Source organism: Leptonychotes weddellii, chromosome 15, assembly GCF_054177405.1.
Source record: "Leptonychotes weddellii isolate Sample4059 chromosome 15, ASM5417740v2, whole genome shotgun sequence".
Classification (NCBI taxonomy): Eukaryota; Metazoa; Chordata; class Mammalia; order Carnivora; family Phocidae; genus Leptonychotes; species Leptonychotes weddellii.
Genome location: NC_138383.1, coordinates 23,661,281 through 23,686,615, shown reverse-complemented (window position 1 = coordinate 23,686,615; position 25,335 = coordinate 23,661,281). Strand labels below are relative to the sequence as shown.

General features: G+C 44.6%; 1 protein-coding gene across 3 annotated transcripts in view; it reads left to right on the top strand.

Moving 5' to 3' along the window:
* CA10 (carbonic anhydrase 10 (inactive)) overlaps positions 1–25,335 on the top strand; it is a 409,114-nt gene that overhangs the window by 365,713 nt on the left and 18,066 nt on the right. For all 3 annotated transcript variants that reach the window (XM_081805240.1, XM_081805238.1, XM_081805239.1), the window contains exons 6-7: positions 18,053–18,148; positions 22,628–22,700. In XM_081805240.1, the coding sequence (XP_081661366.1) occupies positions 18,053–18,148; positions 22,628–22,700 (169 nt within the window). The remainder of the gene's footprint in view (positions 1–18,052; positions 18,149–22,627; positions 22,701–25,335) is intronic.

The following is a 25,335-nucleotide window of genomic DNA, read 5'->3' as shown; positions in this document are numbered from 1 at the left end:
TTGATGTTTGATGAGCATTATCGTATTTGATCCTCCTGATAAATCCTATGAGTTCGGGTAATAACATTCTCATCATCCCTATTTTATAGAGGGGGAAACCCATGCTTCAAGAAGTCAAGCAGCTTGCCCGATATCTCATTTTGCTACTAAGTTGCAGAGCTTAGGGCTGAGGGCTCACCAAGGGCAAGGAGGTCTGGAGGGGGGAAGGAGGAGGCAGCATTAGCACTTGGGAAAAGCCTAGAGGCTGGAGGCCGAGCTTACAGGGGAAGGGTTAGCGGTGTGTCTGCAGTGGCTCCCACCTCCTCCTTGAGGCTGACTCATGCACCAAGCCCGCTCCCTCCAACCTCAGAGGACAGGACGCCCAGCTACTGGAGCTGAGGAAGGAGCATGGGGGAGAATGGACCCCTGTGCCTTGGTCTCTGCAGCTGATAATCGGGGAAACCCTCCAGTGCATGAGGCCTTCACCCAGAGGGGATTCATATCTTTAGCCAGTCCCTCCGTCGGCTTGACCATCCGAATCCCAAAGCTTTTGCATCTGCTTGGGGGCCATGTTGTCTTTGGCGTCAGGCTCCAGCCCTTGTTCCATCCCTGAATAACTGCGTGCCCTGCATTACTTAACATCTCTGTGCCTTATCTGTGAATTGGAGGTAATGGTGAGGTCCTCGTGCATGAGAGAGAATGCACGTGAACTAGCTGGCACGGTCCCGGCTCCCACTAAGGGCTCCATAATACTCACTAGTGTTGTCATTGCTGCTGTGACTCTTTGAAGACTGGAAACCTGGGGGCAGTGTGGGCACGGCAGGCAGAACCAGAGAAAGGCAGGGCTGGAATGGAGCTCTGAAATCACCCAACCCCTCACCAGGGCCCAGCAAAGGAAGGAAACTTCCCCAGGTTCACTCGAGCATTGGTGTCCCAGAGGTCCGGCCAGGGAGGCCCGAAGCAGACAGAGCAACCGTGCTAACCCCCAGGAAGCAGAGGCTGCTTCTGTGGACCCCCCAGGCCAGGTTTGACTCATGACTCTACCTTTTACCACCTGGGGGAACCTCAAGCAAGTCGTTCCACACACCCCCCCCCCCGGGCCTCAGTTTCCACATCTGTTAAGTGGGAACAGCAGTTCCTGCAACGACATCTGTTACAGGAATTGAATGAGATGGAGTCTACAGGGTATTCCAGACCCTGCTGGCCTGTGGAAAACTCTCCGTACACAGCAGCTCCTTTAATTTTTTTTTTTAATTGATAATCAGGCGAGATGGGGATGAGTGGAGAGAATGATTGCAACACGAGATGAAATAAGCAGCTTGAACAAAAGTCTAGGGATGGAAAATAGACTATGTTTGGAAAATAAGAGACCAGGATTCCAGTCTAGGATCTACCACTTCCCAGCTGAGTGGCTTTGGGTCCTTGGTCTCCTGTCTGAACGTAGGCTTCAAAGCTTCCTGGGCTAATTCACAGCAGGGCTATTATGTGAGTCCAGTGAGGAAATGTACATGAAGATCCAATGTAAATTATGAAGCTCTCCATGAACTGGGAACTGCTTGAGGCCAAGATTTGGTTTCCGTCTTGGAATCCCCACCCCAGCACAGTTCCTGGCACAGAGTGGGTGCTACCTCTCCGGGGATGTGAATGCACTGACCCCACTCCCCCTTGGGAATGTCTCAGACTCTAGTTGCACAAGGGACTCAAGCCTTCCCTTCTGACTGACCTGGTTCTGCTACAAACAACCTTTGCCCTGGTAAATGACGGAGGTCCCACATGGAGCCTTGATTTGGGGCCAAACCCTTCATGGAATGGTTGAGCCTGGCTTACAGGATGGGAGGGAGAGGATGAAATGTGCTCTGCCCACAGAGATATTAGGCCCAGTGGTCTGCAAGTAAAGACAATGTGCTCTCACGGGCACACAGATACTCTCGGAATGGACATCGGAAGTCTTAATATAGACTGCACACATGCCTCTTCCCAAATGCTGTCAGCAAAATGTGGTCTCTGTCCCCCTCCAAGAGTTTATTTTGGGAGCCTAGGACAAGGGCACCATCTGGGCTCCCTGGCCATAGAGTGAGGGTAATTCAGCTTCCCTTCTTCTGTCTCCTTTTCCCCACGGTCAGCCCCAACCCACCCCTCAGCAACAGAATCAAAGGATCCTTCTATAAAACAAGATCCACCAGCAGAGGAAGGAACTAGCTGCATCCTGCAAAGAATTGGTGTTGAATGACGATCAGACCACACAGGGGCACAGCAGGAAGGGTATGGCAACCCAAGGTCATTTTTGCTTCACCCCTGAGACCCTGCAACCTTCATGAAGATGCATAGCTCAGACATGTAGCATGGGAACCCCATCATTACCTCCAGCTTACAGATAAGGAAGCTGAATTTCCCAGCCATGACCCTCAGTCTGAGCAGTACCCCCAATCCAAACCCCCCTCCACATTCCAAGGTGTTTGTACTGGAGGGGTTGTTTGAAAATGTGTGGGAGGCATTTAGGATTGTCACCATGATTGGGGGGGTACTACAGGCAATTAGTCGGAGGGGTACAAAAGTTCTAAAGACCTTGGAATGCATAGGATAGTCACACACAATGAAGACTGGTCCAGAGCCCACTGTGCACAGCTGTCTGACTATAAAACATTGCCTGGGTAGAAGAGGAAGGGCTGGATTCTAGGACTCTGTCAGCCTGGCCAGTGAGCCCATCAGCATCCATAATTCCTTCCTTCTTCTTCAATGTGGCATGTCTTTGTGGCTCCCTCCCCACTGTGTGGCATGCGAGAACCCTCACGACAGATCCCATTAGCCTCTGGCATTTGGCTTCTTGTAAATTTCAACAATAGCCTGGAACCAACATGGCCATCCCTGCGTCGGTCAAATTAGTTCCTGAATTATTGCTTTTGTACTTTTTCTTATAAGTAGGATTAGGGCTTTCTTGGTTGCTGAGTGTTTTTTGGGGGGGGCAGGGGGGTTGCTATTTCTTTTACAGTGATTGGCCGACCTTATCTTATTTCTTGGAATAAGCTAATACTTTTCTGTGTTTGCCAAAAGATGTTTTATACTCATTACTCATCTTTTATAATCTTCCTGAATACTTTTCCTGATTTTTCAGAAGCTTGCCTGAGGGTTTCCTATTCCCTGTAATTAATATGTTGTTCTTTTAATTCTCTTTTTTTTTTTAAGAAAAAAAAATCATGAGATAATGTTCCGTGCCTTTTAAGATTAAAAAATTTAAGCAGATATTCAAATTATTTTTAACTTGTCAAGCACCATGATGTGAGATATGTTATTGAATTGGGGTGATCTGATTCCAGGGTTTGGAATGCCTGGCTCACTGAGAACCTGGAAGGATCCAACACCATAGTGAGGAAATGAGCTGTAGTGAAGAGCCTCCTATACTTACAGACTTCTCTCCATAATTTTTGGTTCAGTGATCTGTGCGAAAAGCAAATCTGATGTTATCACTATTCCCTATCCCTTCATACACACCCTTCCTTTGGTCTTAAAACTTCAGATGACTTGTGCTTTTTCCTAGGATAAAGGCAAAATTCTTATCAGGATCTCCAAGTCTGGGTATGGGTGTGGTCCCTCCCTTTTTCTCCTAGCTCACCTTTCCTTCTGGGCTCCAGCCGTTTCTTCTTACACACGCCTCCCTGGTGCCACAGGGCCTTTGTACATGTGCTTCCTTCTGCCTCTGAGACCTTCCCTCTTTTTATCACCTCATATCCTACACGGTGCCTGGTGCCCAGGAGGCACAGGTAAGTGTTTACCGAAAGAATAACTGAATGAAAACATGGGTGTCGGTTCTCCGGTTTGGGATATTTTGTTTTGTGTGAGTGTGATTTGGTTTGGCCTAAACACTATCAAACCAGAGGTCACAGATGGGCAGCCAGGAGACCCAGAGACTGTTCCTGACTTGCACACAGGTATTCTTTGACCTTAGCCCCTCTTCTCTTGTCAACCAGCCTGGCCACCTCTAGTCATTCCATTTGTGACCACAGGCTGACACATGCTGTATACTAAAACTTCCACTTAAACATTTCACAGAAGCTTTCATTTAAACATTTCAAATAAATATTTGGTTTCAGTTTTATGTGACTTAATTGACTTTGACAGAAACTCAGGAGGCAACAGCCCACACCTCCCACCCATGTGCATTTTTTAGAAGAATCAAAAACCCTGTCCTTGAAATCTCCATGTTTTCCAGATAAACACCCTGAGGTCTAAAAGGGAGCAGGGACCCACCCAACTATTGAGTGGCAGGACTGTCCTTTAAAACCCAGTCCCCTTGACTGCCAGCTTGGAGCTCTTTCTACTCCTCATCCCCAGAGTCAATCCTGTGGATTATATTTATGTATATTTAATGGACTTTGAAAGTGTGCGTATCTAGTTAAGTATTACACTTTATGCAATCAATGTGTACAAAATAAAGCCTAGTTTTAGGAACGTTTTATCCAAATTGCTCCACAGCCTGATTTACAAGAGAAGAAAAAACCCTCCTCTCTTATCTAATAGATGTTGTGTTTCGATTTCCATTAATACGACAGGCAGGAGAGTACTCATCAAAAGTAACTCTTCTGAATTAACACTGACTGAATATGGTGGCTATGCGAGAGGTCTGTGAGGATCTCATCTTTCCTTCCTCCGTGATGGCTTGTTTACAGCCTCTGCAGAAAGCAGATGTGACTGAATAATGTGTCATCAAAGTCTTGATAGAGTTACTTGCTTTTAGAGTCGGAATCTGAGAAAAAGAAGGGCTTTTACTCTTGGCCTAGTGGTTCCTTTGCTCTGGTCTGAGAACTTGGAACAACACGTTCTGCCTCTATAATGTGCCTAATTTAACCTTTGTTATTGTTCCCAAAGAATCTCACTATTCTCCAGATGAGCTCTTTTCTTTTTCTTCTGAAGATGTCATCCAAGTAGCCCCCACCTCCCCACCCCAGCTACTACTCCCACCAGGATACCTGTAAGAATCATTTATTAGAGTCCTGAAAAGATTGAGTCGTCCAGTGTTTGGAATAAAAAGAAAATATGTATATGAAGGATTTTCATACATGCATTTCTTCCTTCAAGTATCTAAGAACATAGAATATGCCAGGCACTGTCCCACATGCTGAAAATACACCCGGATGTGTAATCCATTATTTTTTCAAATCCTTCCCAAAAGCCTAGAAGGCACAAGTGGCTGGCCTCATGTTACAGATCAGGAAACTGAGACAGAAGAATATTAGGTGATCACCTGAGGTCACAAAGCAAGTAAGGCACAGAGCTTGGACCCCGAGAACTAGAACTTGAGATTCTGAGGCCCTCACGCCATCCAGTACCACATAGCTGTCTTTAATTACCAAGGAGAGTTTGGTTCCTCCTCTGTTTCGCACTTATGTGAGGTTGGCTAATCCCAGGACCAACTGCGAAGTGAAGCTCAGAAGGCTTTTGGATCAAGCCCTCGGCATGCGCCTGCTGCAGAGCCCCTAGTAATGGTCGTGGCCTGTGGATATTTGACTGATCATGTGTCTCTTCTGTTGAATTATATCTAAACTAGTGAGTCCATAAACATCTACAAATAACTGTGAAAGGATAGAAACCTTACACTGTGATCCCCTGGAACGTCATTCACATTGCACTGTGGGTGGTGGCCCCAAGCAATAGAGAAGGAAGTTTTCAGAGCCTGACTCAGTCTCCCATGGACATGCTTTGGCCCACGCCATCACATGATCATTTGGAGGTTGCCTTCCTCGTCCACGCCCTGAGATCAGACCTCAGGCAAAGATATCCTGGCCATCAGGTTGAAGCACTGGACTCTTCTTTTTTAAGTACAAAACTGAAGTCATTTTAAGCAGGACAATGAAACAAAAGTAACTTAACAGTTTCTACAGTGTCTAAGAGATGCAAGACCAGCCATCACATCGGTGAAGTCAGAAGACTCAACTGTTAAAGCCGTGTTCTTGGGCCAAGATGAGAAATAATTCCACTAAAATGGGTATTAATTTGGTATAAGTATGACTTAAAAGTAGGTCATCCCTCCTGAAAAATGTTCACAGTTCTTCCCCCCTCCATTCAACCAAATTACATTGGAAGAACTTTTTCTAATGTTGACTCTTGATTCCTGATATGAACCCTACTTGATCATAATAAAATAATAAAATAAAGTACATAAGATAAAAATATAGAGTAAGATAATAATAAAAATAATTTTTAACATAATATTGTTTTCCATTAGCTAATATTAGCTTAGGCTTCTTACATATAAGATTGTAAGAGACCGTGGCCTGCCTCCCCTTAAGAGTCTTATGGAACAGGGAGGGCGCCTGGGTAGCTCAGTTGGTTAAGCGACTGCCTTCGGCTCAGGTCATGATCCCAGAGTCCTGGAATCAAGTCCCACATTGGGCTCCCGGCTCAGCGGGGAGCCTTCTTCTCCCTCTGACCCTCTCCCCTCTCATGCTGTTTCTCTCTCTCTCTCTCTCTCAAATAAATAAATAAATAAAATCTAAAAAAAAAAAAAAGAGTCTTATGGAACATACTTATAAACCCATTCTGGCCAAGGCTTTTCTGTGGGTACTAGAAGTAGAAAAAAGATTCTTATCTTAACCAAAGGAACTATATAACATGTCCCTACAATAATTAGAACAAAGTGAGCCTTCATTAATACTATTTATGTGAGCTCTGGGGTTCCTTATTCAATAAGCATGGAACAAAAACGAGCTGAACGTACCAGAACATGGGTTTTCCCCCCCGGGGACAGGCTCTTCCACAAGGATGACCAAGAGGCTAAGAGAGGCGGTGCATAGATAATGGAGACAGTGTGTCCAGTACATCTACAATTTTCATCATATGAACTACAGAAAGAAAAGACTGGCAGAATCTTCTTGGCAGCAGATGACAGTAAGATAAAGTAAGATACAAAAATGAATAACAGACTAACCTTGTCTTCAAGAAATACAGTCTCCAAGTGTTCACAGCTGGGCTCTGCTGTAATCTATTGGATGTAACAGGTCACTTCATCCTTCCAGGCTTCTCGTGTCCCTTATCTAAGCCCCAGCAGCCAGACGTGTCTAATAGTAATAACCAAGCCTCCCATTTAATGAGCGTTTGCTTTGTTCCAGGCACAGCTCCTAAAGCCTGCTTTATCTCATTTACACACTAAAGCTCGTTTACATGTTTTAGCTCATTTAATCATCCTGACTCTTTGCAAGGTTATGTTGGAGTCACATTTTTGCGTATGAAGACATTGAGGCTCAAAGAGACTGAATAACCAGGACTTGAACCCAGGACATTTAACTCCAGAGCCAGTGAATGAGCCTCCCCCCCGTGCCCTTCGCTGGGATGCATTTGACGTCATGGGAGCATAGGCAGGAAGTAGCTGGATGCAGAGGAAGGACAGGAGCAGTGAAGTGTGGGTAGCAGGATGCAGAGCATTCATTAAAATCAGCCAAGGTTCAAAACATACCTGCAGACCTCACCTTCCCATCCTGGCGGGTAGCCACTGCCTGAAGTCACTTCCGGGAGGATCCGGACCTCATTACAGGAGGGCATCCTGCTCTGGCTTTCTGCAGCTTCTTTCAGGAGAGTTGGAAAGGATACAGATGCTTTGAAAAAAGGATCGTAGGAAGAGAGCTTGGCTTCTAGAAATGGCTATTTCAAAATGTTGCAGAGGAAAAAAAGGAAAAGAAAAGCATCAGGGAATAGCCTAATTCGGTGGTTCGTGATAAACGTGTGAGAAATATGTCTCTTCAGAAGAGAGAATGCTCCAGAAGATTCTTGGCATGTGGTTTGTTTTGTGACAACAGATTTCAAGTCCAGAAACCAGTAAGAAGGAAAGTGTGTCCAATCTCTGCATTGTGGAAGGAAAAAGAAGGAATATTGGAATCACCTTTCCTATGTGTGGTACTTTGTATGTGTCACCTCATTTATTTTGCATGTTTGACTATACCCTGCCTCGTTCCTGAAAGACTGTGTAGTGGATGTTTTTGTTTTACTCTCACAATGATCCTTAGCTGCATTCCCATATCACAGATGAAGAAAATAAGGCACAGAGGGGCTAGACAACTAGCCCGGGGTTATTTGGACAGAAGAGGTATTGGGCTGGATTCAAAGTAATGGCTTTTCCAGAAGCATCCTCCATCCAAACGTACCACTCCCCACGTGTGCCAACTGTCATGCAACTCAGTGAAAAACACCATGCTTTAAAAACCCAGGTTTTGTTATCTCTGGGGGTCTTCAGTGGGGGAGGTTGGAATACCATATTTCACTCTGGTTTTATAGGTTGCTGTGATCGCTGGACCACATTTGGGGGTCTTTAGTCCCTGAAATTATAGGCACTTCTTTTTCTCTTTAGCCGTAATTGCATTCCGCGTCTTAAAATGGAGGAAATGATCTGTCACCAGGCAGACTGGTGATAATTGCCAAACCTGAGGGCCAGAACTTGACAGTTGGTAAATACCAAACCGCCTTCTCCTCCACAGACTGCGTGCGCTCTTACACATAAAGACGAACTTGTTAATGATGCTCTATAAATAAGTTCTAGCTGATAATTGTTCCAACAACCGCTGTTGAAATGTGATCTGCCCTCAGATATAAAACACCTTTGTCTTTCTCCTTTCTTGTGAGGAGAAAAAGTGTGTACACCCGAAAGCAAAGCGGACCAGAGTCACTTGGCTGTGTGACCTCGGAAGAGTTGTTTAACCTCTCTGTGCCTTTGTTTCATCATTTGCCTATGTCAGGAACAAATGGGGTAATTGAATATATGGCGCTCATCTCTGGTCGCCTGGCGTCTGGCAGACGATGGATGGGACTTATGGCTTGACTGGAATCAAGCCCTCCCGGAGTTGAATCTGCCCTTGAAAAGTTTAAAGGGCTATAGAAATGTGATAGCGGTAATCATCATTTAAAGGGAAGGGAGAGGTTAATATTGATATTCCTTCAATATGTATTTTCTTCCTATCTCCATAGAACACTGACTGGATAAAGTATACCCCCTGAATTTTTGTATTCATCTCTCAAATTTAGACTAGCAGGGTTGGCAAACCACAGCCTGCCGCCTGTTTTTGTAAATAGTTTTGTGGGAACCCAGAGACGCCCATTCTTTTATATTTTGTCTGTGGTGCCTTTCATTCCAAAGCAGACTTGAAGAGTTGTGACAGAGAGCCCATAACCCACATAGCTGAATTTATTTACTTTCTGACTCTACAGAGAGCCTGCCAACCTCTCGATTATAGGATGAACCACCGGGGAAATGTTTCTCTTTAAAAGCTCTCACCTCATCCGGTGCCTGGAACACAGGGTGCTCCATACGTGTCTGAACAGGACAAGAGAAATTGGAAAATGATCCAAGTTTTGAATAGGCAATATCTTGCTCAAGCTTCCCTTGGGAAAACAGGCTCAAAGTGAGGACCCAGAAGAGGGGGCTGCACACACCTACCCCCTATTCCCGCGGGAGCTGAAGGCTCTATTATCGATTGCTTGTTTAGTCATCCTGAAGAGCTAATTACTGAGTGCTTGTGAGATGCCAGGCCCTGGGCTAAATGCTTTATATATTTTGTCTCATAAAATCATCACCACAGTTCTGTGAAGTAGTTAATATTATTATCCTGTTTATAAATGAGAGGCCTGCCTTGCCCAAGGGTACCCAGTGGCGAGTTCCCATTAGAGATCCTCTCTTTAGGATTCCAGGCTGTTCCTTTACCAGCTCTGCCAAGTGCCTTGCTCTCCCTGTCCCTTGGGGACATCACATATTATTGTATTTCTGCCAGCCTGCGTGGCTTCATTCATTCACTTAACAATTGTTTCTATGTTGCTATAGCTAATACATGCCAGGTTCTGTGCTGGGCATGGGGACATGACAAGGACCCATCAGATATGATCCTTGCCTGAACGAAGCTTAAAGTCAGCATAGTGAAAATGGCAAGCATTAATCAATCGCACAATGAGACTGAAACAAAACTGTGATCTGTCTCAAAGAGGAAAGACATGGGATGCCATGAGGGTGGGTCATGGGGATCTCTCTCAAGAGGTGACCCTTGAGCTCAGATCTAAAGGGGTGTGTAAATAAAGGGTAGACACAGAGGGGAGGGAAGGGCATCCTAGGCAGAAGGAACAGCGTATGCATAGGCTCTAGGGAAGGAGGAAGCATGGTGCGCAAGGAAACTAAAGGGTCACTGTAGCCAGAGCACATGGAACGAGGAGAGGGGTGGGAAACGCCAGGGGCCACACATGGCTTGTGCTCAGATTTGGGTCTCCATCTCCGTCTCAGAACAATGGGCAGCCACTGAGGTGTCTAAGCAGGGGTAATTAAGGTGGTGGTGTTATCCCTCCGAATGCCAGGTGTGTAGTCTTCCATGACAAGGCTGCTCTTTCATGAGTTCACTAAGGGGCTCCTGCTAATGGAGCGTCACGCTGGGAAAGACGAACTGAGGCATCTACAGCATGGTCTGAGGACCCAGCTGGTCACTCTGCTGAGGCGTGAAGGGTGAGCGAGCACAGCCTGGTACGCACCCATCAATCACCTCGTTGCTGCCAAGTGTGAACTCGGTGTGAGACCTTTATACCACATGCTGCTCTCAGCCTAACCCATGGCAAGGATAGCTTGCTGTCGACTCGGAAGCTTGTTTGCAGTAGTTCTGCTCATGTAGTAAAGATGAGTACTTCTCTATTAGCTTGAAAGCTGAGTTACTTGTCACCAAAGACCAATGTTTGTCAGGCTGCTCACTTCCATGATGGGGCACGGAAGCTTTGCCTGTGGTCCTAAGAGTATAGTCATAAACACAATTCTCCATCACCCTTAAAATGGAATCCAGACCCCCTAGCTTGGCCTGCCAGGCTTTCCATGGTCTGGCCCCATCGCCCTGTTCGACTTCTACTCACACTACTCTGCCTCACTTAGTGGTTGCTCAATAAACGCTATTGAATGAATGGATGTATGATTGACTGTATGATCTTGGGCAAGCCTCACTCTGGTTTCAGTTTCTTCATTTTTAGAAGAAGTGGCTGGCCTGGGTTTCCTCCGAGGCCCCTCCCAAGATGAAGAATCTACAGGATGCAGAATTGGGATTCATTCAACAAACATTGCCAACGCCTCCAAGCAAGTCCCATGACAGGCCCAGGGCATAGGATATGATGAAAGATAACCCTGCCCTTGAGATGTTTGTTCATAGGTAGAGAAAAGAATAATTTCAAAATAACATGGTGCGTGAGCATGAGTAGAGTGTGAACTCTACCAGCATAGGAACTAGGGCAATCTCAACTCTTTCCACTCCCTTGAGCAAAGCATCTCTCAGAGGCCCAGTGTCCCCATGACTCAGATGGACAGAATGGCACAACTCACGGAATTTTATGAGGGTTAAAAGAGGTGATGTTACTGCTGGCATTTTGTCTCGCACAAATAAGTGTGCAGCAAGTGTTGGTGATGATTATCAACAAATGATGGTGGTGACTAATGTCAACAATGACATTCAGCACCCATGTGATTGTACAGTTGTCTATGACTTACGTCTGTCCTGATCACTCAGTACTCCTGCCATCCCAGCTGTAAAGTATTTTGAACCTGTCCCCTGGACAAGAGCGCCATGGAGCAGAGAGGAGCTGCACTTGACGTTCAAGGTCAGTGATTCATGGAAGATGTCCTAGAGAAGATGAGACCAGAGCTGAGCTGTTAGGTCAAGAAGGGGAGGCAAGGTCTCCTCTGTCTCCACTCTGCCCTGGGAAATCTTTCAAAAATGCACATCTGATAAACTGATTTCTTCCTTAAAACCAGTGACTTCCTGTTGCATTTGAAATAAAGTCAAAGCTCCTTACCATTGTCTGCAAAGCCCCCCATGAGCTCGTCCCATCTTGAGCCACCTCCACCCTTCCCCAACCATGCTCAGCCATTTGTCCCTACCCCTTTGCAGAGGCTGTGCTCTCTGCCCATGTCGTGCCTCCTTCTAGTCTTCCACGCCCAGCTCCTTTCATCATCAGAACGCAGCTCAGATCTCACCTCTGCAGACAGGCCTTCACCAACTCTACACTACCTGACATCATTCCCACTCCTATGTACCTCACCCCCATTTCTCCCACTACTGCCATTCACTTTGCAAGCCAAAGTCTTGTTTGTTTCCTTCAAAGCTGTCGATGCTATCTGAAATGACCTCTAGGAGGTCAAGGACTTCATCAGTCTTAAACAACTGGCCTCAGCACGTAGTTGGCCCTCCAAGATTTTTTGAACAAGTGAATTCCAGGCGCCTGTAGGATTGAGTGAGACAGTATGTTCTGGGATGAGAACACAAGGTTCAAGCCAGTGCCACACAAGGAAGAGTCACATCGGGTCACGAAGGACTTAAGTACAGAGAGTGTGCTGGATCTTGGTGTCAGGCTCTGAGCTGCATCGGAGCATCATGAAAAAACCAACAATATCTTATTTCTTCCTCTAACACAATGATTTCTCGTTCTTGCATTTCCAGAATGCTTCTCAGTTGAGGGCACCTGTCTAAATTAATAAGAAGTCAAGATTATAAAATAATTTCCTGTAATCCAGGGTTAGCTCTTTCACATGGTAATTCCAACTAGGCTGGCAGAAGCCCTTGGGGCATCTCTTTAATGAATAACTAGGTTTGATGCTTAATTAGCATATCACGATTAGCTCCCAAAGAGTTTGCTTTTGTAAGCCCTTTGTACTGTACATCAGATCAAAATTCTAAATGTGCCAACTCAAGCTTAGAGCAGAGCACAGCCTCACCCTTCTGCAGTCCCCAGCCCCTGCAGAATGCCACCCTGTGGGTCACCCAGTGGCTCAAGAGACTTCTTCCTGCATCTTTTCAACCTGCCTGATCCACTCTGCACAGGCAAAGCAGAGTTGCCAGTCCCTGCCCATGGTTGCCTTTCTGATTACAGAAGAGCTGCTGTAGGACCATCTGCCACCATCGGCAAAACGCACGAGAAGTGAGAAAGCAATGAGCAAATAGGATATTTCAAGAGCAGCAATACCATGCTCCCTCCATGAAAAGCCCTAATGACTCAGGATGGTCAGGGTATTCTCAGATCCAAGTTTCCATCCACCTGACTGGGCATTGAGGGGGTGTGGATGCTCATTGATCGTGTGGTACTGGCTCTCCACTCCAGCTGCCCACTAGCTGGAGAGCATTTAACAAATCTCCATGCCCTGTTCCCACTCCAAATCAATGAAATCAGAATCAGGAGAGCAGGCACAGGTGGGTATTAAAAGCACCCAGGTGATTTAAATGCACAGTGAAGGTTGCAAACCACTGTGTTAGAGGTGGTTTTTTTCCAAAGATCAAAGAAAAGCACTTTTTTTTTTTTTAATCATTGACTTTCTCAGCTTCTAAAACTTTACCTCCTTTTTTTAACACAATACAGGATATTGGTAATAATGAATACACTTACACTTTTTCGGAGTCACAAATCACTTTTACAGGCACTGTCTTATTAGATTCTCCCATCAGCCTGTGGAAAATGTTCACACTGCTACAGACAGATATAGCTGAGTTTTCTGTGACATTGTTACAAGACGAAAGAAGAACTGGAAACAAACTGAAAGCCAGTGAGAGGATCGTTAAATGTGTCACGGGGCATTCGGCGTTCGTGCAAAAGAAAATTCTGCAGCTGTTATAAAAACTTAGGTAGCTCTATACAAACTGGCTTCGAAAGATAGCCACAAACTATTTTTAAATTTTAAAAAATCAAGTTCAGGATCATAATTATAAAGAATTATAATATATAATTATATATATTATATAATATAATTATAATTATAGATAATTCCATTCATTTTTTATTTTTTAACAACTTTTCGAGATTTCTCCGATAAAAATTATGTATGTTTAAAGTGTACAACTTGATATTTTGATATATGAATACATGAATATATTAGATTACCACAAACTAAATAACATATCCACCACCTCTACATAGTTACTATTGTGTGTGTATGTAAAGATGATTTAATTTAAGATCTATGCTCTTAGCAGATTTCAAGTATGCAATACAGTATTGCTAACTATCATCACCAGGCTGTACTCAAAGCCCCTGAACTCACTTATCTTGAATAACTGAAACTTTGTACCCTTTGACCAACATCTCATTTCTGTTTCCCCCCAGCCCCTGACAACCACCAAGCTATTCTTTGTTTCTGTGAGTTTGACTATTTAAGGTTCTATACATAAGTGAGACCATACAGTATCTGTCTTTCTGGGTGTGGCTTTTCACTTAGCATGGTGTCCCCCTGGTTCATCGATATTGTCACAAATGGCAGGATTTCCTTCATTTTTATGGGTGACTAATATTCCATCTTATTTTTCTTTATACATTTTCTTTATCCATTCATTCATCAACAGAAACTTGGGTTATTTCCATATCTTGGCTAATGTGAATAATGTTGTAATGAACATGGGACTGCAGATGTCTCTCTGAGATCCAGATTTCATTTGCTTTGGATACAGACCCAGTAGTGGAATCGCTGGATCATATGGCAGTTCTATTTTTAATTTTTTGAGGGACCTCCATACTGTTTTCCATAATGGTGATATACCAGTTTGCCTTCCTACCAACAGTGTACAAGGGTTTGCTTTTCTCTACATCCTCACCAACACTTGTAGTCTCTTGTCTTTTTGATAATAGCCATTCTAACAAGTGTGTGGTGATATTTCATTGTGGTTTTGATTTGCATTTCCCTGATGGCTGGTGATGTTGAGCACCTTTCCATGTACCTTTTGGCCATTTATATGTCTTATTTTGAGAAATGTCAATTCAAGCCCTTTGCCCGTATTTAACCAGGCTATTTGGGTTTTTGCTATTGAGTTATTTGAGTTCCCTATATAGTTTGGATATTGACTCTTTATCAGATACATGGTTTGCAAATATTTCCTCCCACTCTGTAGGTTGCCTTTTCACTGTTTTGTTTCCTTTGCTATGCAGAAGCTTTTTAGTTGGATACAGTCCCACTTGCCTACTTTTGCTTTTATTGCCTGTACTTTTTGGTGTCATGACCCAAAAATCATTGCCAAGACCACTGAATATCAAGAAGCTTTTTCCCTATGTTTTCTTCTACTGGTTTTACAGTTTCAGGTCTTATATGTAAGTCTTTAATCCAGTTTAAGTTAATTTTTTATATGACATGAGATAAGGATTCAATTTCATTCTTCTTTAGGAGATATCCAGTTTTCCCCACATCCTTTACTGAAGAGACTATCCTTTGCCCATTGTGTATTCGTGGCATCCTTGTCAAAGATTAGTTGACCATAAGTGTGTGGATTTATTTCTGGGCCCTCTGTTCTGTTTCACTGGTCTATACGTATGTTTTTATGTCAGTATCATACTTTGTGGAACCAGGAAGCTTTGTTCTTATTCAAGATTGCTTTGACTATTCAGAGTCTTTTTTGGTTCCATATTAATTTTAGGAATATTTTTTCTATTTCTGTAAAGAATGCCATTGGAATTTTGATAGGGATTGAGCTGAAAGTAGTATGAACATTTTTTTTTTAAAGATCCCATTTATTTATTTGAGAGAGAGAATGAGAGAGAGAGAGCATGAGAGGGGGGAGGGTCAGAGGGAGAAGCAGACTCCCCGCTGAGCAGGGAGCCCGATGCGGGACTCGATCCCGGGACTCCAGGATCATGACCTGAGCCGAAGGCAGTCGCTTAACCAACTGAGCCACCCAGGCGCCCCGTAGTATGAACATTTTAACAATATTAATTTTTCCAACCCATGAACATGGGATGTCTTTCCATTTATCTATGTCTTCTTTAATTTCCTTCATCAATATTTTATAGTTTTCAGTGTACAAGTCTTTCACTTCTTTGGTTAAGCTTACTCCTAAGTACAGCTGACCCTTGAATAATGCGAGAGTTAGGGACACCAACTCCCCCCATGCAGTGAGAAATCCCTGTATAACTTTTGACTTCACAAAAACTTGATTACTAATAGCCTACTGTTGACCAAAAGCCTTACTGATAACATAGTCAATTAACACATGTTTGGTACACTACTATATAGTCTTACAATAAAGTAAGCTAGAGAAAAGAAAATGCTATTAAGAAAATCATAAGAGAAAATACCTTTACAATATTGTACTGTATTTAAAAAAAAAAATCAGCATGTAAGTGGACCAGCTCAGTTCAAACCTGTGTTGTTCAAGGTCAATTGTACTTTATTCTTTTTATTGCAATTGTAAATGGAATTGACTTTATTAATTTCCTTTTTGATTTGGATGCCTTTTATTTCTTTTTATTATCTAATTGCTCTGCCTATGACTTCCAGCACTATGTTGAATCAAAGTGGCAAGAGTGGGTATCCTTGTCTTAGAGGAAAGTTTTCAGTTTTTCCCCATTGATTGTATTAGCTATGGGCTTTTCATATATGGCTTTTATTGCATTGAGGTAAGTTCCTTCTATACCTGTTTTGTTGAGAGTTTTTATCATGAAGGATGGTGAATTTTGTCAGATGCTTTTTCTGAATCTATTGAGATGGTCGTATTGGTTTTATCTTTCATTCTGTTAATGTGGTGTATCACACTGATTGATTTACATATGTTAAACCATCCTTGCATCCCAGGAATAAATCCTACTTGGTCATGATGTATAATCCTTTCAATGTGTTGTTAAATTCAGCTTGCTACTATTCCATTGGTGTTTTTGCATCTTTGCTCACTAGGGATATTGGCCTGTAGTTCTCTTTTCTTAAAGTATCTGGCTTTGTTTGGTGTCAGGATGATGTTGGCCTCGTAAGATGAGTTTGGAAGTATTCTCTCTCCTTCCCATTTTTTGGAAGAGTTTAAGAAGGATCAGTATGAATTCTTCTTTGAATGATTGGTAGAATTTACCCACAAAACCTGGTCTGGGGCTTCTTTTTGTTGGGAGGGGGGGTTGATTATTACTTTAATCTCTTTATTTGTATTCATCTGTTTAGGTTTTTATTTCTTCTTGATTCAGTGTTGGTAGGTTGTATGTTTCTAAGAATTTATCTATCCTAGATATTTATAGATCCTGGATCTTTTATAATTTTTTAAACCCTCCATGTATATGTGTGTGATCTATAAGCACAAAAAATATCGGGAAGGACATATGCTAAACTGTTAATAGTCATATTGCTTGGGCTGGGATTGCACAGAGGTGGGGGAAGAACTCTCACTTTTTTTTTTTTTTTTAGTTTGTTACAAAAATTATACTTCCATACTGTTAAAAAAAAAATCTATTTTAAAACCACAGCCTGAGATGAATTCTAAGGAGAGACAATCACACCTGTTTTTCAGAGGAAGTAACCAAGTCTCAGTGAGATGGAGTAAATTACCCATGTGGCTAAAAATTTGTGGGGCATTCGTTTAAACATATATGTATGCTATGTTTCACAATTCTTTAGAAAAGCATTTTTTAAAAATTAGGGAAAACCTAGTTTCCTGGAGCCCAGATCCAAGACTTCATTTGCTACTTACACTAACCATTGCACAAAGGCTTAACAAACAGATTGCTGATCTTCACTGAGCAAGGAGGAAGTTGAGTCCTGCACAAGCAGATGACCTTGGCAGGCTGGGGCATCCGCAGCCTGAGCCATCACTCTCTTTATCAGGAATGCTGCATCTCACAGGCTGGCCACTGTCCTCCCAGAGTCACTGGGCTGACTCAGAACCTAACCATTCCCTGCTTGCCCAAGGCCATGGGGGGAAGATTCACTCAGTGCCAGTGGCAACTATGGATGCAGCCAGGAGGGCATGTCTGCCCCTGCAGGGCAGTTCCACTCCTAATAAGAGAAATTCACTTTGCACATGCTTTAGGGGAAATATCCTGGGACAGAGCCAGAGCCAGATGGGCAGAGCTTATTAAAGGCATGATTGTTACCAGAAAACATTTGCAAAGATGTATGGGTACTTTTGTATATCCGTGTGTGTGTGTGTGTGTGCATTTTATATACACCCCACACACATACATACATGCACACACACCTCCCTGAATCCCTTTCAATTACAACATTGTCTTTATGATTGTTCTACAGTGTACCTTAAAATTAACCCTTATGTCGGGTGGAGATGCTGTGCCTCACACCTGTTTGGGGGAGGTTGTTGTTCTTACTCTTGTTTTTCCCTCTTGCCAGGTGCAGCTCATCCACTATAACCATGAGTTATATACAAATGTCACAGAAGCTGCAAAGAGCCCTAATGGATTGGTGGTAGTTTCTATATTTATAAAAGTAAGTGTCTTGCATTCTTTCATTCTTTTCTTGCCATTCCCAGCCCAGTCAGAATACCAGCTCAGTCTCTGTTGGATCTCAGAAATAACCAAAGGGGTGAGGTCCGTGCCCAAGAAAAGCTTCGGGATGGTGACTTTTATACCCATGAGATTTGTGACACATGAGGTCCCTTTCACGAAGATGCAGAAACGATGGCTCCATTTCAAAGCTCCAGAGCCTGAGGATTCAGCAACCTTTGTTCTAGAGAGAAAAGGGGAGCTGGAGCCAACAACAGTCTTCAGGTCCCACATCGTGCAAAAGGATGCAACAGAAGAGGAGGGGTGGCTCACTGACACCCCACAGCATTAAGCTCCTGTCCCTCAGTGGCCCCTTGGAAACAGAGATAGAAGGGAAATGTGAGATGTCCCTCCCCTCCAGGTCCTGCCCTGAACAGCCCCCTCCAGCTTCCCTGAAGTTGCTCTGAACCACACCTCCCATCTTCCTCTTCCTTTCCCTCGTAAGCACCCCTGGGAGAAATTAAGGAGAGATCATGAAGGCTGAGTTTATGACATTCTCAGGAGGCTCCACCTCTCCCCAACAGTCAATGACAACAACAGATCTCCAACCAAGAAAATTCCAGTTTGTTAAAAATCATCATAATAATAATCACCTTTAACATTTTGACAGATACGGAGGGAAGCAGGTATGCAAATTTAAAAGAAAACGAAAAAAGAAGAAATGTCTTTCCAATTGGGAAAAAAAGAGAGAGAAAACAAAAGGAATGTGTGACAGTTCCAAAAGTTGGCAGTCACTGTGCTAGCCTCTTGGGCAGTTTTGGCCAGACCACGAGAGGCCAGACCCGTCAGAACTTGGAATCTGGTGAATATGATCAGTAGAAATCCAGCATTTGCCACTGGGGGGTTTTAACAGAGTTCTTGTGGTGACATGATCACTGCTCAGGAGACTGGGCACGGGGACACCCCAGGCATTACCCCCAATTCCTCTCCCAAAGCATCATCACCCTTTGCAACAGGCACTTGGCCCTGCCTGGTCCTCCCTCTCTAGAGTGCATGCCACCTCCTGAGTTCTTCTCCCTCATGGGGGTCCCATCGGGCCTTCTTGTGGCCTGGGCAGAGCTGAACATTGGCCAGAGGTATCTGTTGGCCACTCAACTCCTGCAGCTGTCATTAGCAAAGACAGGAAGGGGTTTTGGCCAGGAAAGCATATTTTTGGGCTTTCATACCTTCTGAGTACCTGATGTGACACCCAAAGGACATTGGTTCTGGCAGAGATCCTGCCAGTCCCTACTCTACACCTCTTGGCATCATCACAGACCCAGTTATAATGAACAGCAGATTTCTGAATTCCAGGCACTGAGAGACATACTTTACATATATTTTATGACTTAACCCTAATAATAAACCTGTGGGGCGGGCACCAGCATCCTTATGATGAAGAAAATGGCTCAGAGAATCTTTGCATTCCACCCAAGTGCATGTAGCTTCTAACAGCCCATCCAGGAAAGGAGCCCAGGTCTTGCTTGACTTTCACACTAATGACCTTCCTCATACCACATGCCTCCCCAACAGAGCTTGGAGAAAGCAACTGAGATGAAGAAGAGAGATCATGACATTTGCAAACATCTTCCCCCATGCCCCTATGCCACCCACAAGCACAGGGCAAACTCTATCTCCCTCGACCAGCCTCGATCATGACGTTGACACAACCTGTGCATTCATCCTGGGCCATGCTCGTTGCTGGGAAGCCTGCCGATATGTCACAGTATTGCCTTGTGAGTGTCCAGGAGCTCACCTGCCTCGTTGGCCTTCCCCATGCCTGGGTTCCATGTCGGCCAACCTGAGCTGCCCAACACCGCCTGTCCTTTGGCAGGTGCCTCAGCTTAGGCCCCTGACTGTGCCTCACTTTGCTTAAAGCGCTCGAGTCAGTGGATGTCATCCCAGAAGCTCAGGCACGTTCCAGCTGACAGGGTGATTGATACGCCAGGAAGTTAGTCTCCTCAACAGCAGACCATGGGCGTGTTTCACAAGCTCTTGCAGGGAGATTACTGACGCAGGTCCCGGCTGTGTCCCAGCGGGCTGTTGGGAGGAACTTATGTCCCCACCCCTGCAGTCAGTGAAAGTTCGGGGGCCAGCTCCTGCATCTTCTCAGGCCAGTTTGGCCCCCTAGGGATGCTTCCATTCTTTCCCTGAGCAAACCTGAAGCTTTCTCGCTGGATCTCAGAATAAGTCACAGCATTTCTCTCTTTGTCCAACTTAATCAACTCCCAGATGCTCCACAGTGAGTTATCCAAGCTGAGACTTGTCACTCACTCATCCCAAAACACCGACTAAGTGTGGGACATGGGCCTGTCCTATGCTAGGCATGTGCCTAGAAATGAGATGAACAGAGCCCTTGGCTCTAAGGGCACCCAACCTCTGGTGGTCCTCCCCTCCTTCTGATCTTTCTGCCCCCCCCTTCCCAGCGAAGGTCACTGCAGGGTAGGCAGGCACAGAAAATGAGAGGCCCCTCCTCTGGGTCAGCTGAATCCCTAGAGAAGGCACCCTGGCCAAAAACTGAGCCATAGAAGGGTTGGAGTTGTTGGCTAAAATAAGAGAATTGTTTATCTGTGTGTTTTATTTATCTCTGTTCCCTCCTAATCCCCCATCCTTTCCATGACCACAGGGAACTGAGATTTGGCTGTAATTACTGCTCAATCACACACCATTAACTTCCCACTTAAGCTCACTTATACCAAGTACATACTTTATCCTCCCTCCCACGCCGCCAACACACCAGAGCCCACAAATCATCTGTGTGCACTCTGGAAATTTTTCTATTATTTTTAATCAGTTCAAAAGGTCCAGTCCCAACATTAGTGCTGCTCAGACTCACCGGATACCAGGAGCCCAAGGCACCTAATTAAGGGGCATGGCAGATTCCTTACTAGCCGTAACAATATATTTTTGTCTCTCCTTCCATGTGAATTGGCCCAAACAGGCGGCATCAAGCTATGTTTTAAATGGCCAAAGAGGAGGTCAAAGGAGAAGCTAAATTTGACACTAAAGCTTCTGGGGAGCGACAGTGTTTGCTTTGGGACTTTTCTCCATTTGGGGGTGGCTCTGACAAACTCCACCGAGCATTCTCACTCATCACGCTTCCCCCCCACCACCATGTGTGTCTCACCACAACACATCCAGGAAACCGTGTGGGAAAGGAGAGACAGATGGAGGGAAAATAAACAGTCTGTGCTTTCTCCAAACTAAAAATTACCTGTTGCTTATCTAATAATAATAATCATCTGCTGCAATTTTTCCAACCCTCAGAATAAATCAGATTTAAAATGCTGATGTGTCACAGCATCCGATTAACAGCTGAGGCGTAAATTACAGAGCAGAGCTGAGAGAGGTAGGAGAGAACTGACTGAGATGAACCCTTGTGCCTTGGAAAAGACTGAGTAGAAGGGAGGTTGTTAAGAAACAGTGTACACGGTTATGTGGGAGCACATCACAATTTCCAAATGGTGGTCCTCTGGCTTGAGCCCCTTGAACCTTGCCTTGTTCTCCCAAAGAAGGAATTTGGAGACCTGAGGGCATGGACATAAAATGGGAACTGATCCCTGGACATCTAGTACAATGTTTGGCCCCTAATAGGCACTTGGTAAATATTTATTGGATGTATGGGTGCATGGATAGATGGATGGATGGATGGATGGATGGATGGATGATTGGTTGACACAATGGCATGGCTTATGATATACTTGATTCTTGTAATAAGCAGTTATATAAGGTTTTAAATTATTTCTTAGAGATTTTTTTTTCATCCCCTGATACCACTATTCTGGGTACTCTTTCTCTCTCACTGTCTTTAGAATAACTGTCCCCTTCCTAAAATGTCACTCCTCTACTTAAAACTCTTTGATGGTTCCTCATCCCTTCAGAATGAAGCTTAAATATCCTCCCATGACATTCAAAGCCTGATATGAGCTAGCCCCTGCCTACCTGTCTTGCCTCACCCTCCATCCTTCCCCCATACCCTCAGTAACAGCTACATGGAAGTACTTGCTGGAGCATAACTAGTTCTCACTCTCTCATGTCCATATGCACAGATCCTCTAGATGCAATTTTTTCCTTACCCTTCTTCCTTTCTACATTCTATGAGCAAAGCACCTTGTAGTTTCCACCCATCCTTCAAGACCCAGCTCACTCAGCTCCCCAGATTCCCCACGTGGGTGGTCTTCCCCTAATATCATCATGCCTGCAACTCTATCATAGCAATCTTCACACTCTATTATAACCATTCATTTACTCACCTGTCTTCTTTCTCTAGACTAGGATTTCTTGAGAGTAGAGTGTGTGCATTTAATGTCTGAATTTCCAGCCACCATGTTGTTTGGCACATGGTAGGCACTCAATGAATATGAATGAATAATTGAATGCAAGGAGGCAGTATTTATTCCGAGATAGCACTGCCTAGTCATTAATATTTTCTTTTCTCTCCTAGGTTTCTGATTCATCAAACCCATTTCTTAATCGAATGCTCAACAGAGATACTATCACAAGAATAACATATAAAAGTAAGTTTGGTTCGATTTCCTATACAACAACTATTCTATAAAGGTTAGTCCTGTCTGAAGGCAGCAAGCCAGAACTGATGATCTCAGAGGGCCTCTTTCAGCTTCATGATCCTTTAATTCTCTAGAAAGTCACTCTGGAGAGTCAGGGTTGGCTAAGAAGCAGCTCATTTCAAAAGAATGTCCCCGGGGTGCCTTTGTCATCCACACCTGTCTAAGGCAATAATGATTATTATGAGGATGGTCATCGTTATCCCATGGATTGGTAATGAGCTGGGGGACTCCACTAGCTGACAAACTCCACCATGTCAGCTGGCCACATTTAGGGCTTCGCCAATTATATGACTGAAAAAGCATTCACCAGGTAGTTTGGATCCAACCTCAACATTTCCAGAGCTGGACCAAATCTCCCTCTCTGTGTCGCTGGGTCCCTTTTCAGGTTGAGGCATCTTTCTGCACTGCTATATGTGATCCACTGCTCTAGAGGACTATGTCCATTTCTTTGGGTTTCCAGAGTGTTTTATCCCCAGAATCCTTAAGCAGAAAAGGGAGAGCTGTGCAAAGTTGAAAGGAGAAGAAGGAAAAAGGTGCTACTTCTCCCAAAGCAATCCCAGAAGTTGGGAAAGGCTCAGCTCACGCCAAGAGACGAAAGAAGTAGTACAGGGAAAAAAATATTTTTTAACTAATTAGGAGGGAGCAGGAAAGTGGGATTCAAGTCCCAACTTTGTCCTTAAGTAAGGAGCTTCTTCAATGTTAACTCTGTTTCTTCATCTCTAAAGTGAAGAAATCGAACTTCCAGTTTCTAGGGTCCGTCTGGGTCTGGGATTTTGAATTAAGCAATAGGTAAATAATGATTTCACCAAAGTAAAAGCAGCACGCCAACATTCTTATACCCACACCCCCTCGGCGTGCCCTTCCACCAAGCGAGGAGCTCAGCTGTATCTGCTGCTTCTGCTTCCGGTGGCGATGGGGAAAAGAGTGAATGCCTTCAGGTCTCCTCTTGGACTGCTGGAGGGAGAGTATGGAGAACCCTTCCCTCCTTCTTTCCTTCATTCATTCAGAAAACATTTTCTGCACCCCTGCCCATGACAAACACCAGGCGAGGCTCCCCAAACATAAAGATGGCCTGACCCCAGCCCTCCCCACAAGGTGCTCACTGCCAAGTCACTTCCACATGAAAAGGTTGGGGTGTGGGGTGGTGAATGAACTTGGAGAATCCCAGGGCACCTCGACAGACATCACCTGGAAGAATGAGTTGTCTCCAAACTAGCGCACCCGTCCTCACCAAAGCCCCAGTGCACACTCGGGTTGCTCATCTAAGGAAGACATTTCTGTCTCATGTGCAAATAGCACATTTTATAACTGCCCATACAATATTATTAGTCTTTTTAACTTTTTTGATTAAAAAAGCATGAAAATTAAATAGTGTTTTCAAATCATCTCGAATTTGCAGTGTAGAGACCATGAAAAGCCATGAAATCGCACATTAAGCCCCAACGCCCAATCTAACAGATCACCAGCTGCAGACTCAGTTGTTAGTGGGACTTTCCTCCCCGCCCCACGCCCAACATGGGTCTGATTCGCGTTAAGGGACGTGGCTGCTGCCGACCCACGGGGGTCCATGCTATGGAAGAGTGGCCTTCCTCAGGAACAGGTACCAATTCTGGTGCAAACAAGGGGCTGGAGAGCCAGCGGCACGGGTCTCGTTGGGACCAATGGCAGATAGCCATTTTCCGGCTGAGGGAAATTCCAGCTTCATCTCTTTGGAATGCAGCGTCCCTGCTGACTGCCGCCCCGTCAGCTCCATGGGAACCGCGAAGGACGCGCTTCCGATAGCTGATGTGGGCAGCAGTGTGAAAACCCAAGACCTTCATTCAGCTGTTCGCTCACTCCCTCCACAAATGTTTATTGAGTAGCTCCTGGGTGCCACGAGCTAGATCAGTAGAACACATTTTCTGTCCACGAGGTTCTCACTCCCTAGGTGGGGAGACAGATCATAGTGCATTAGAGACATTTATGTAACAAGCACAATGTAAAAAATCTAAAGAGAATTCTTTGGGATCACAGCAGATCTGCTTATAACACATGGCAGGGTTGCACGAAGCAGGTGCCATTTCAATAAGGACTGAAGAGATGAATAACTATTCGCTGGGGAGAGAGAGACGTGAGGGAAGGGGAGGAAGGAGGAAGGCAGGCAGGAAGGAAGGCAGGAAGGCAGGCAGGAAGGTAGGCCGGAAGGAGGGAGAAAGAGAGGGAAGGAGGGAGGACATTCCAAGCACAGAGAGCAGCATCCAAAGTGAGGAGAGCATTACAAGGACTGTGAAGAGCTCAGGGGGAGAAACTCTGCCTTCCTCAGCAGATCATTGCAGTGCCCATAGGATACACAACAAACATGGGTAGGGTCTGAATTAATGGAGGCATGAGTGGCCCCTGCCATAGCAGTGACAGGGACAGAGGAAGGGACAGGAAAGGCGGTTTGGGTCCAGAGCTTGAAGGGTCTTGAAGCCTTCCGAGGAGTTTAGGCAGAAGACCTATTTGAAGAAATGCCCTAGAAATGCAAATGGAAGGCAGTGGGAGCGGCCCTTCTCCCTCAGTCATGGCCAAGGAAAAAGAAAGGGAATGAAAGCAAGATAAAGAG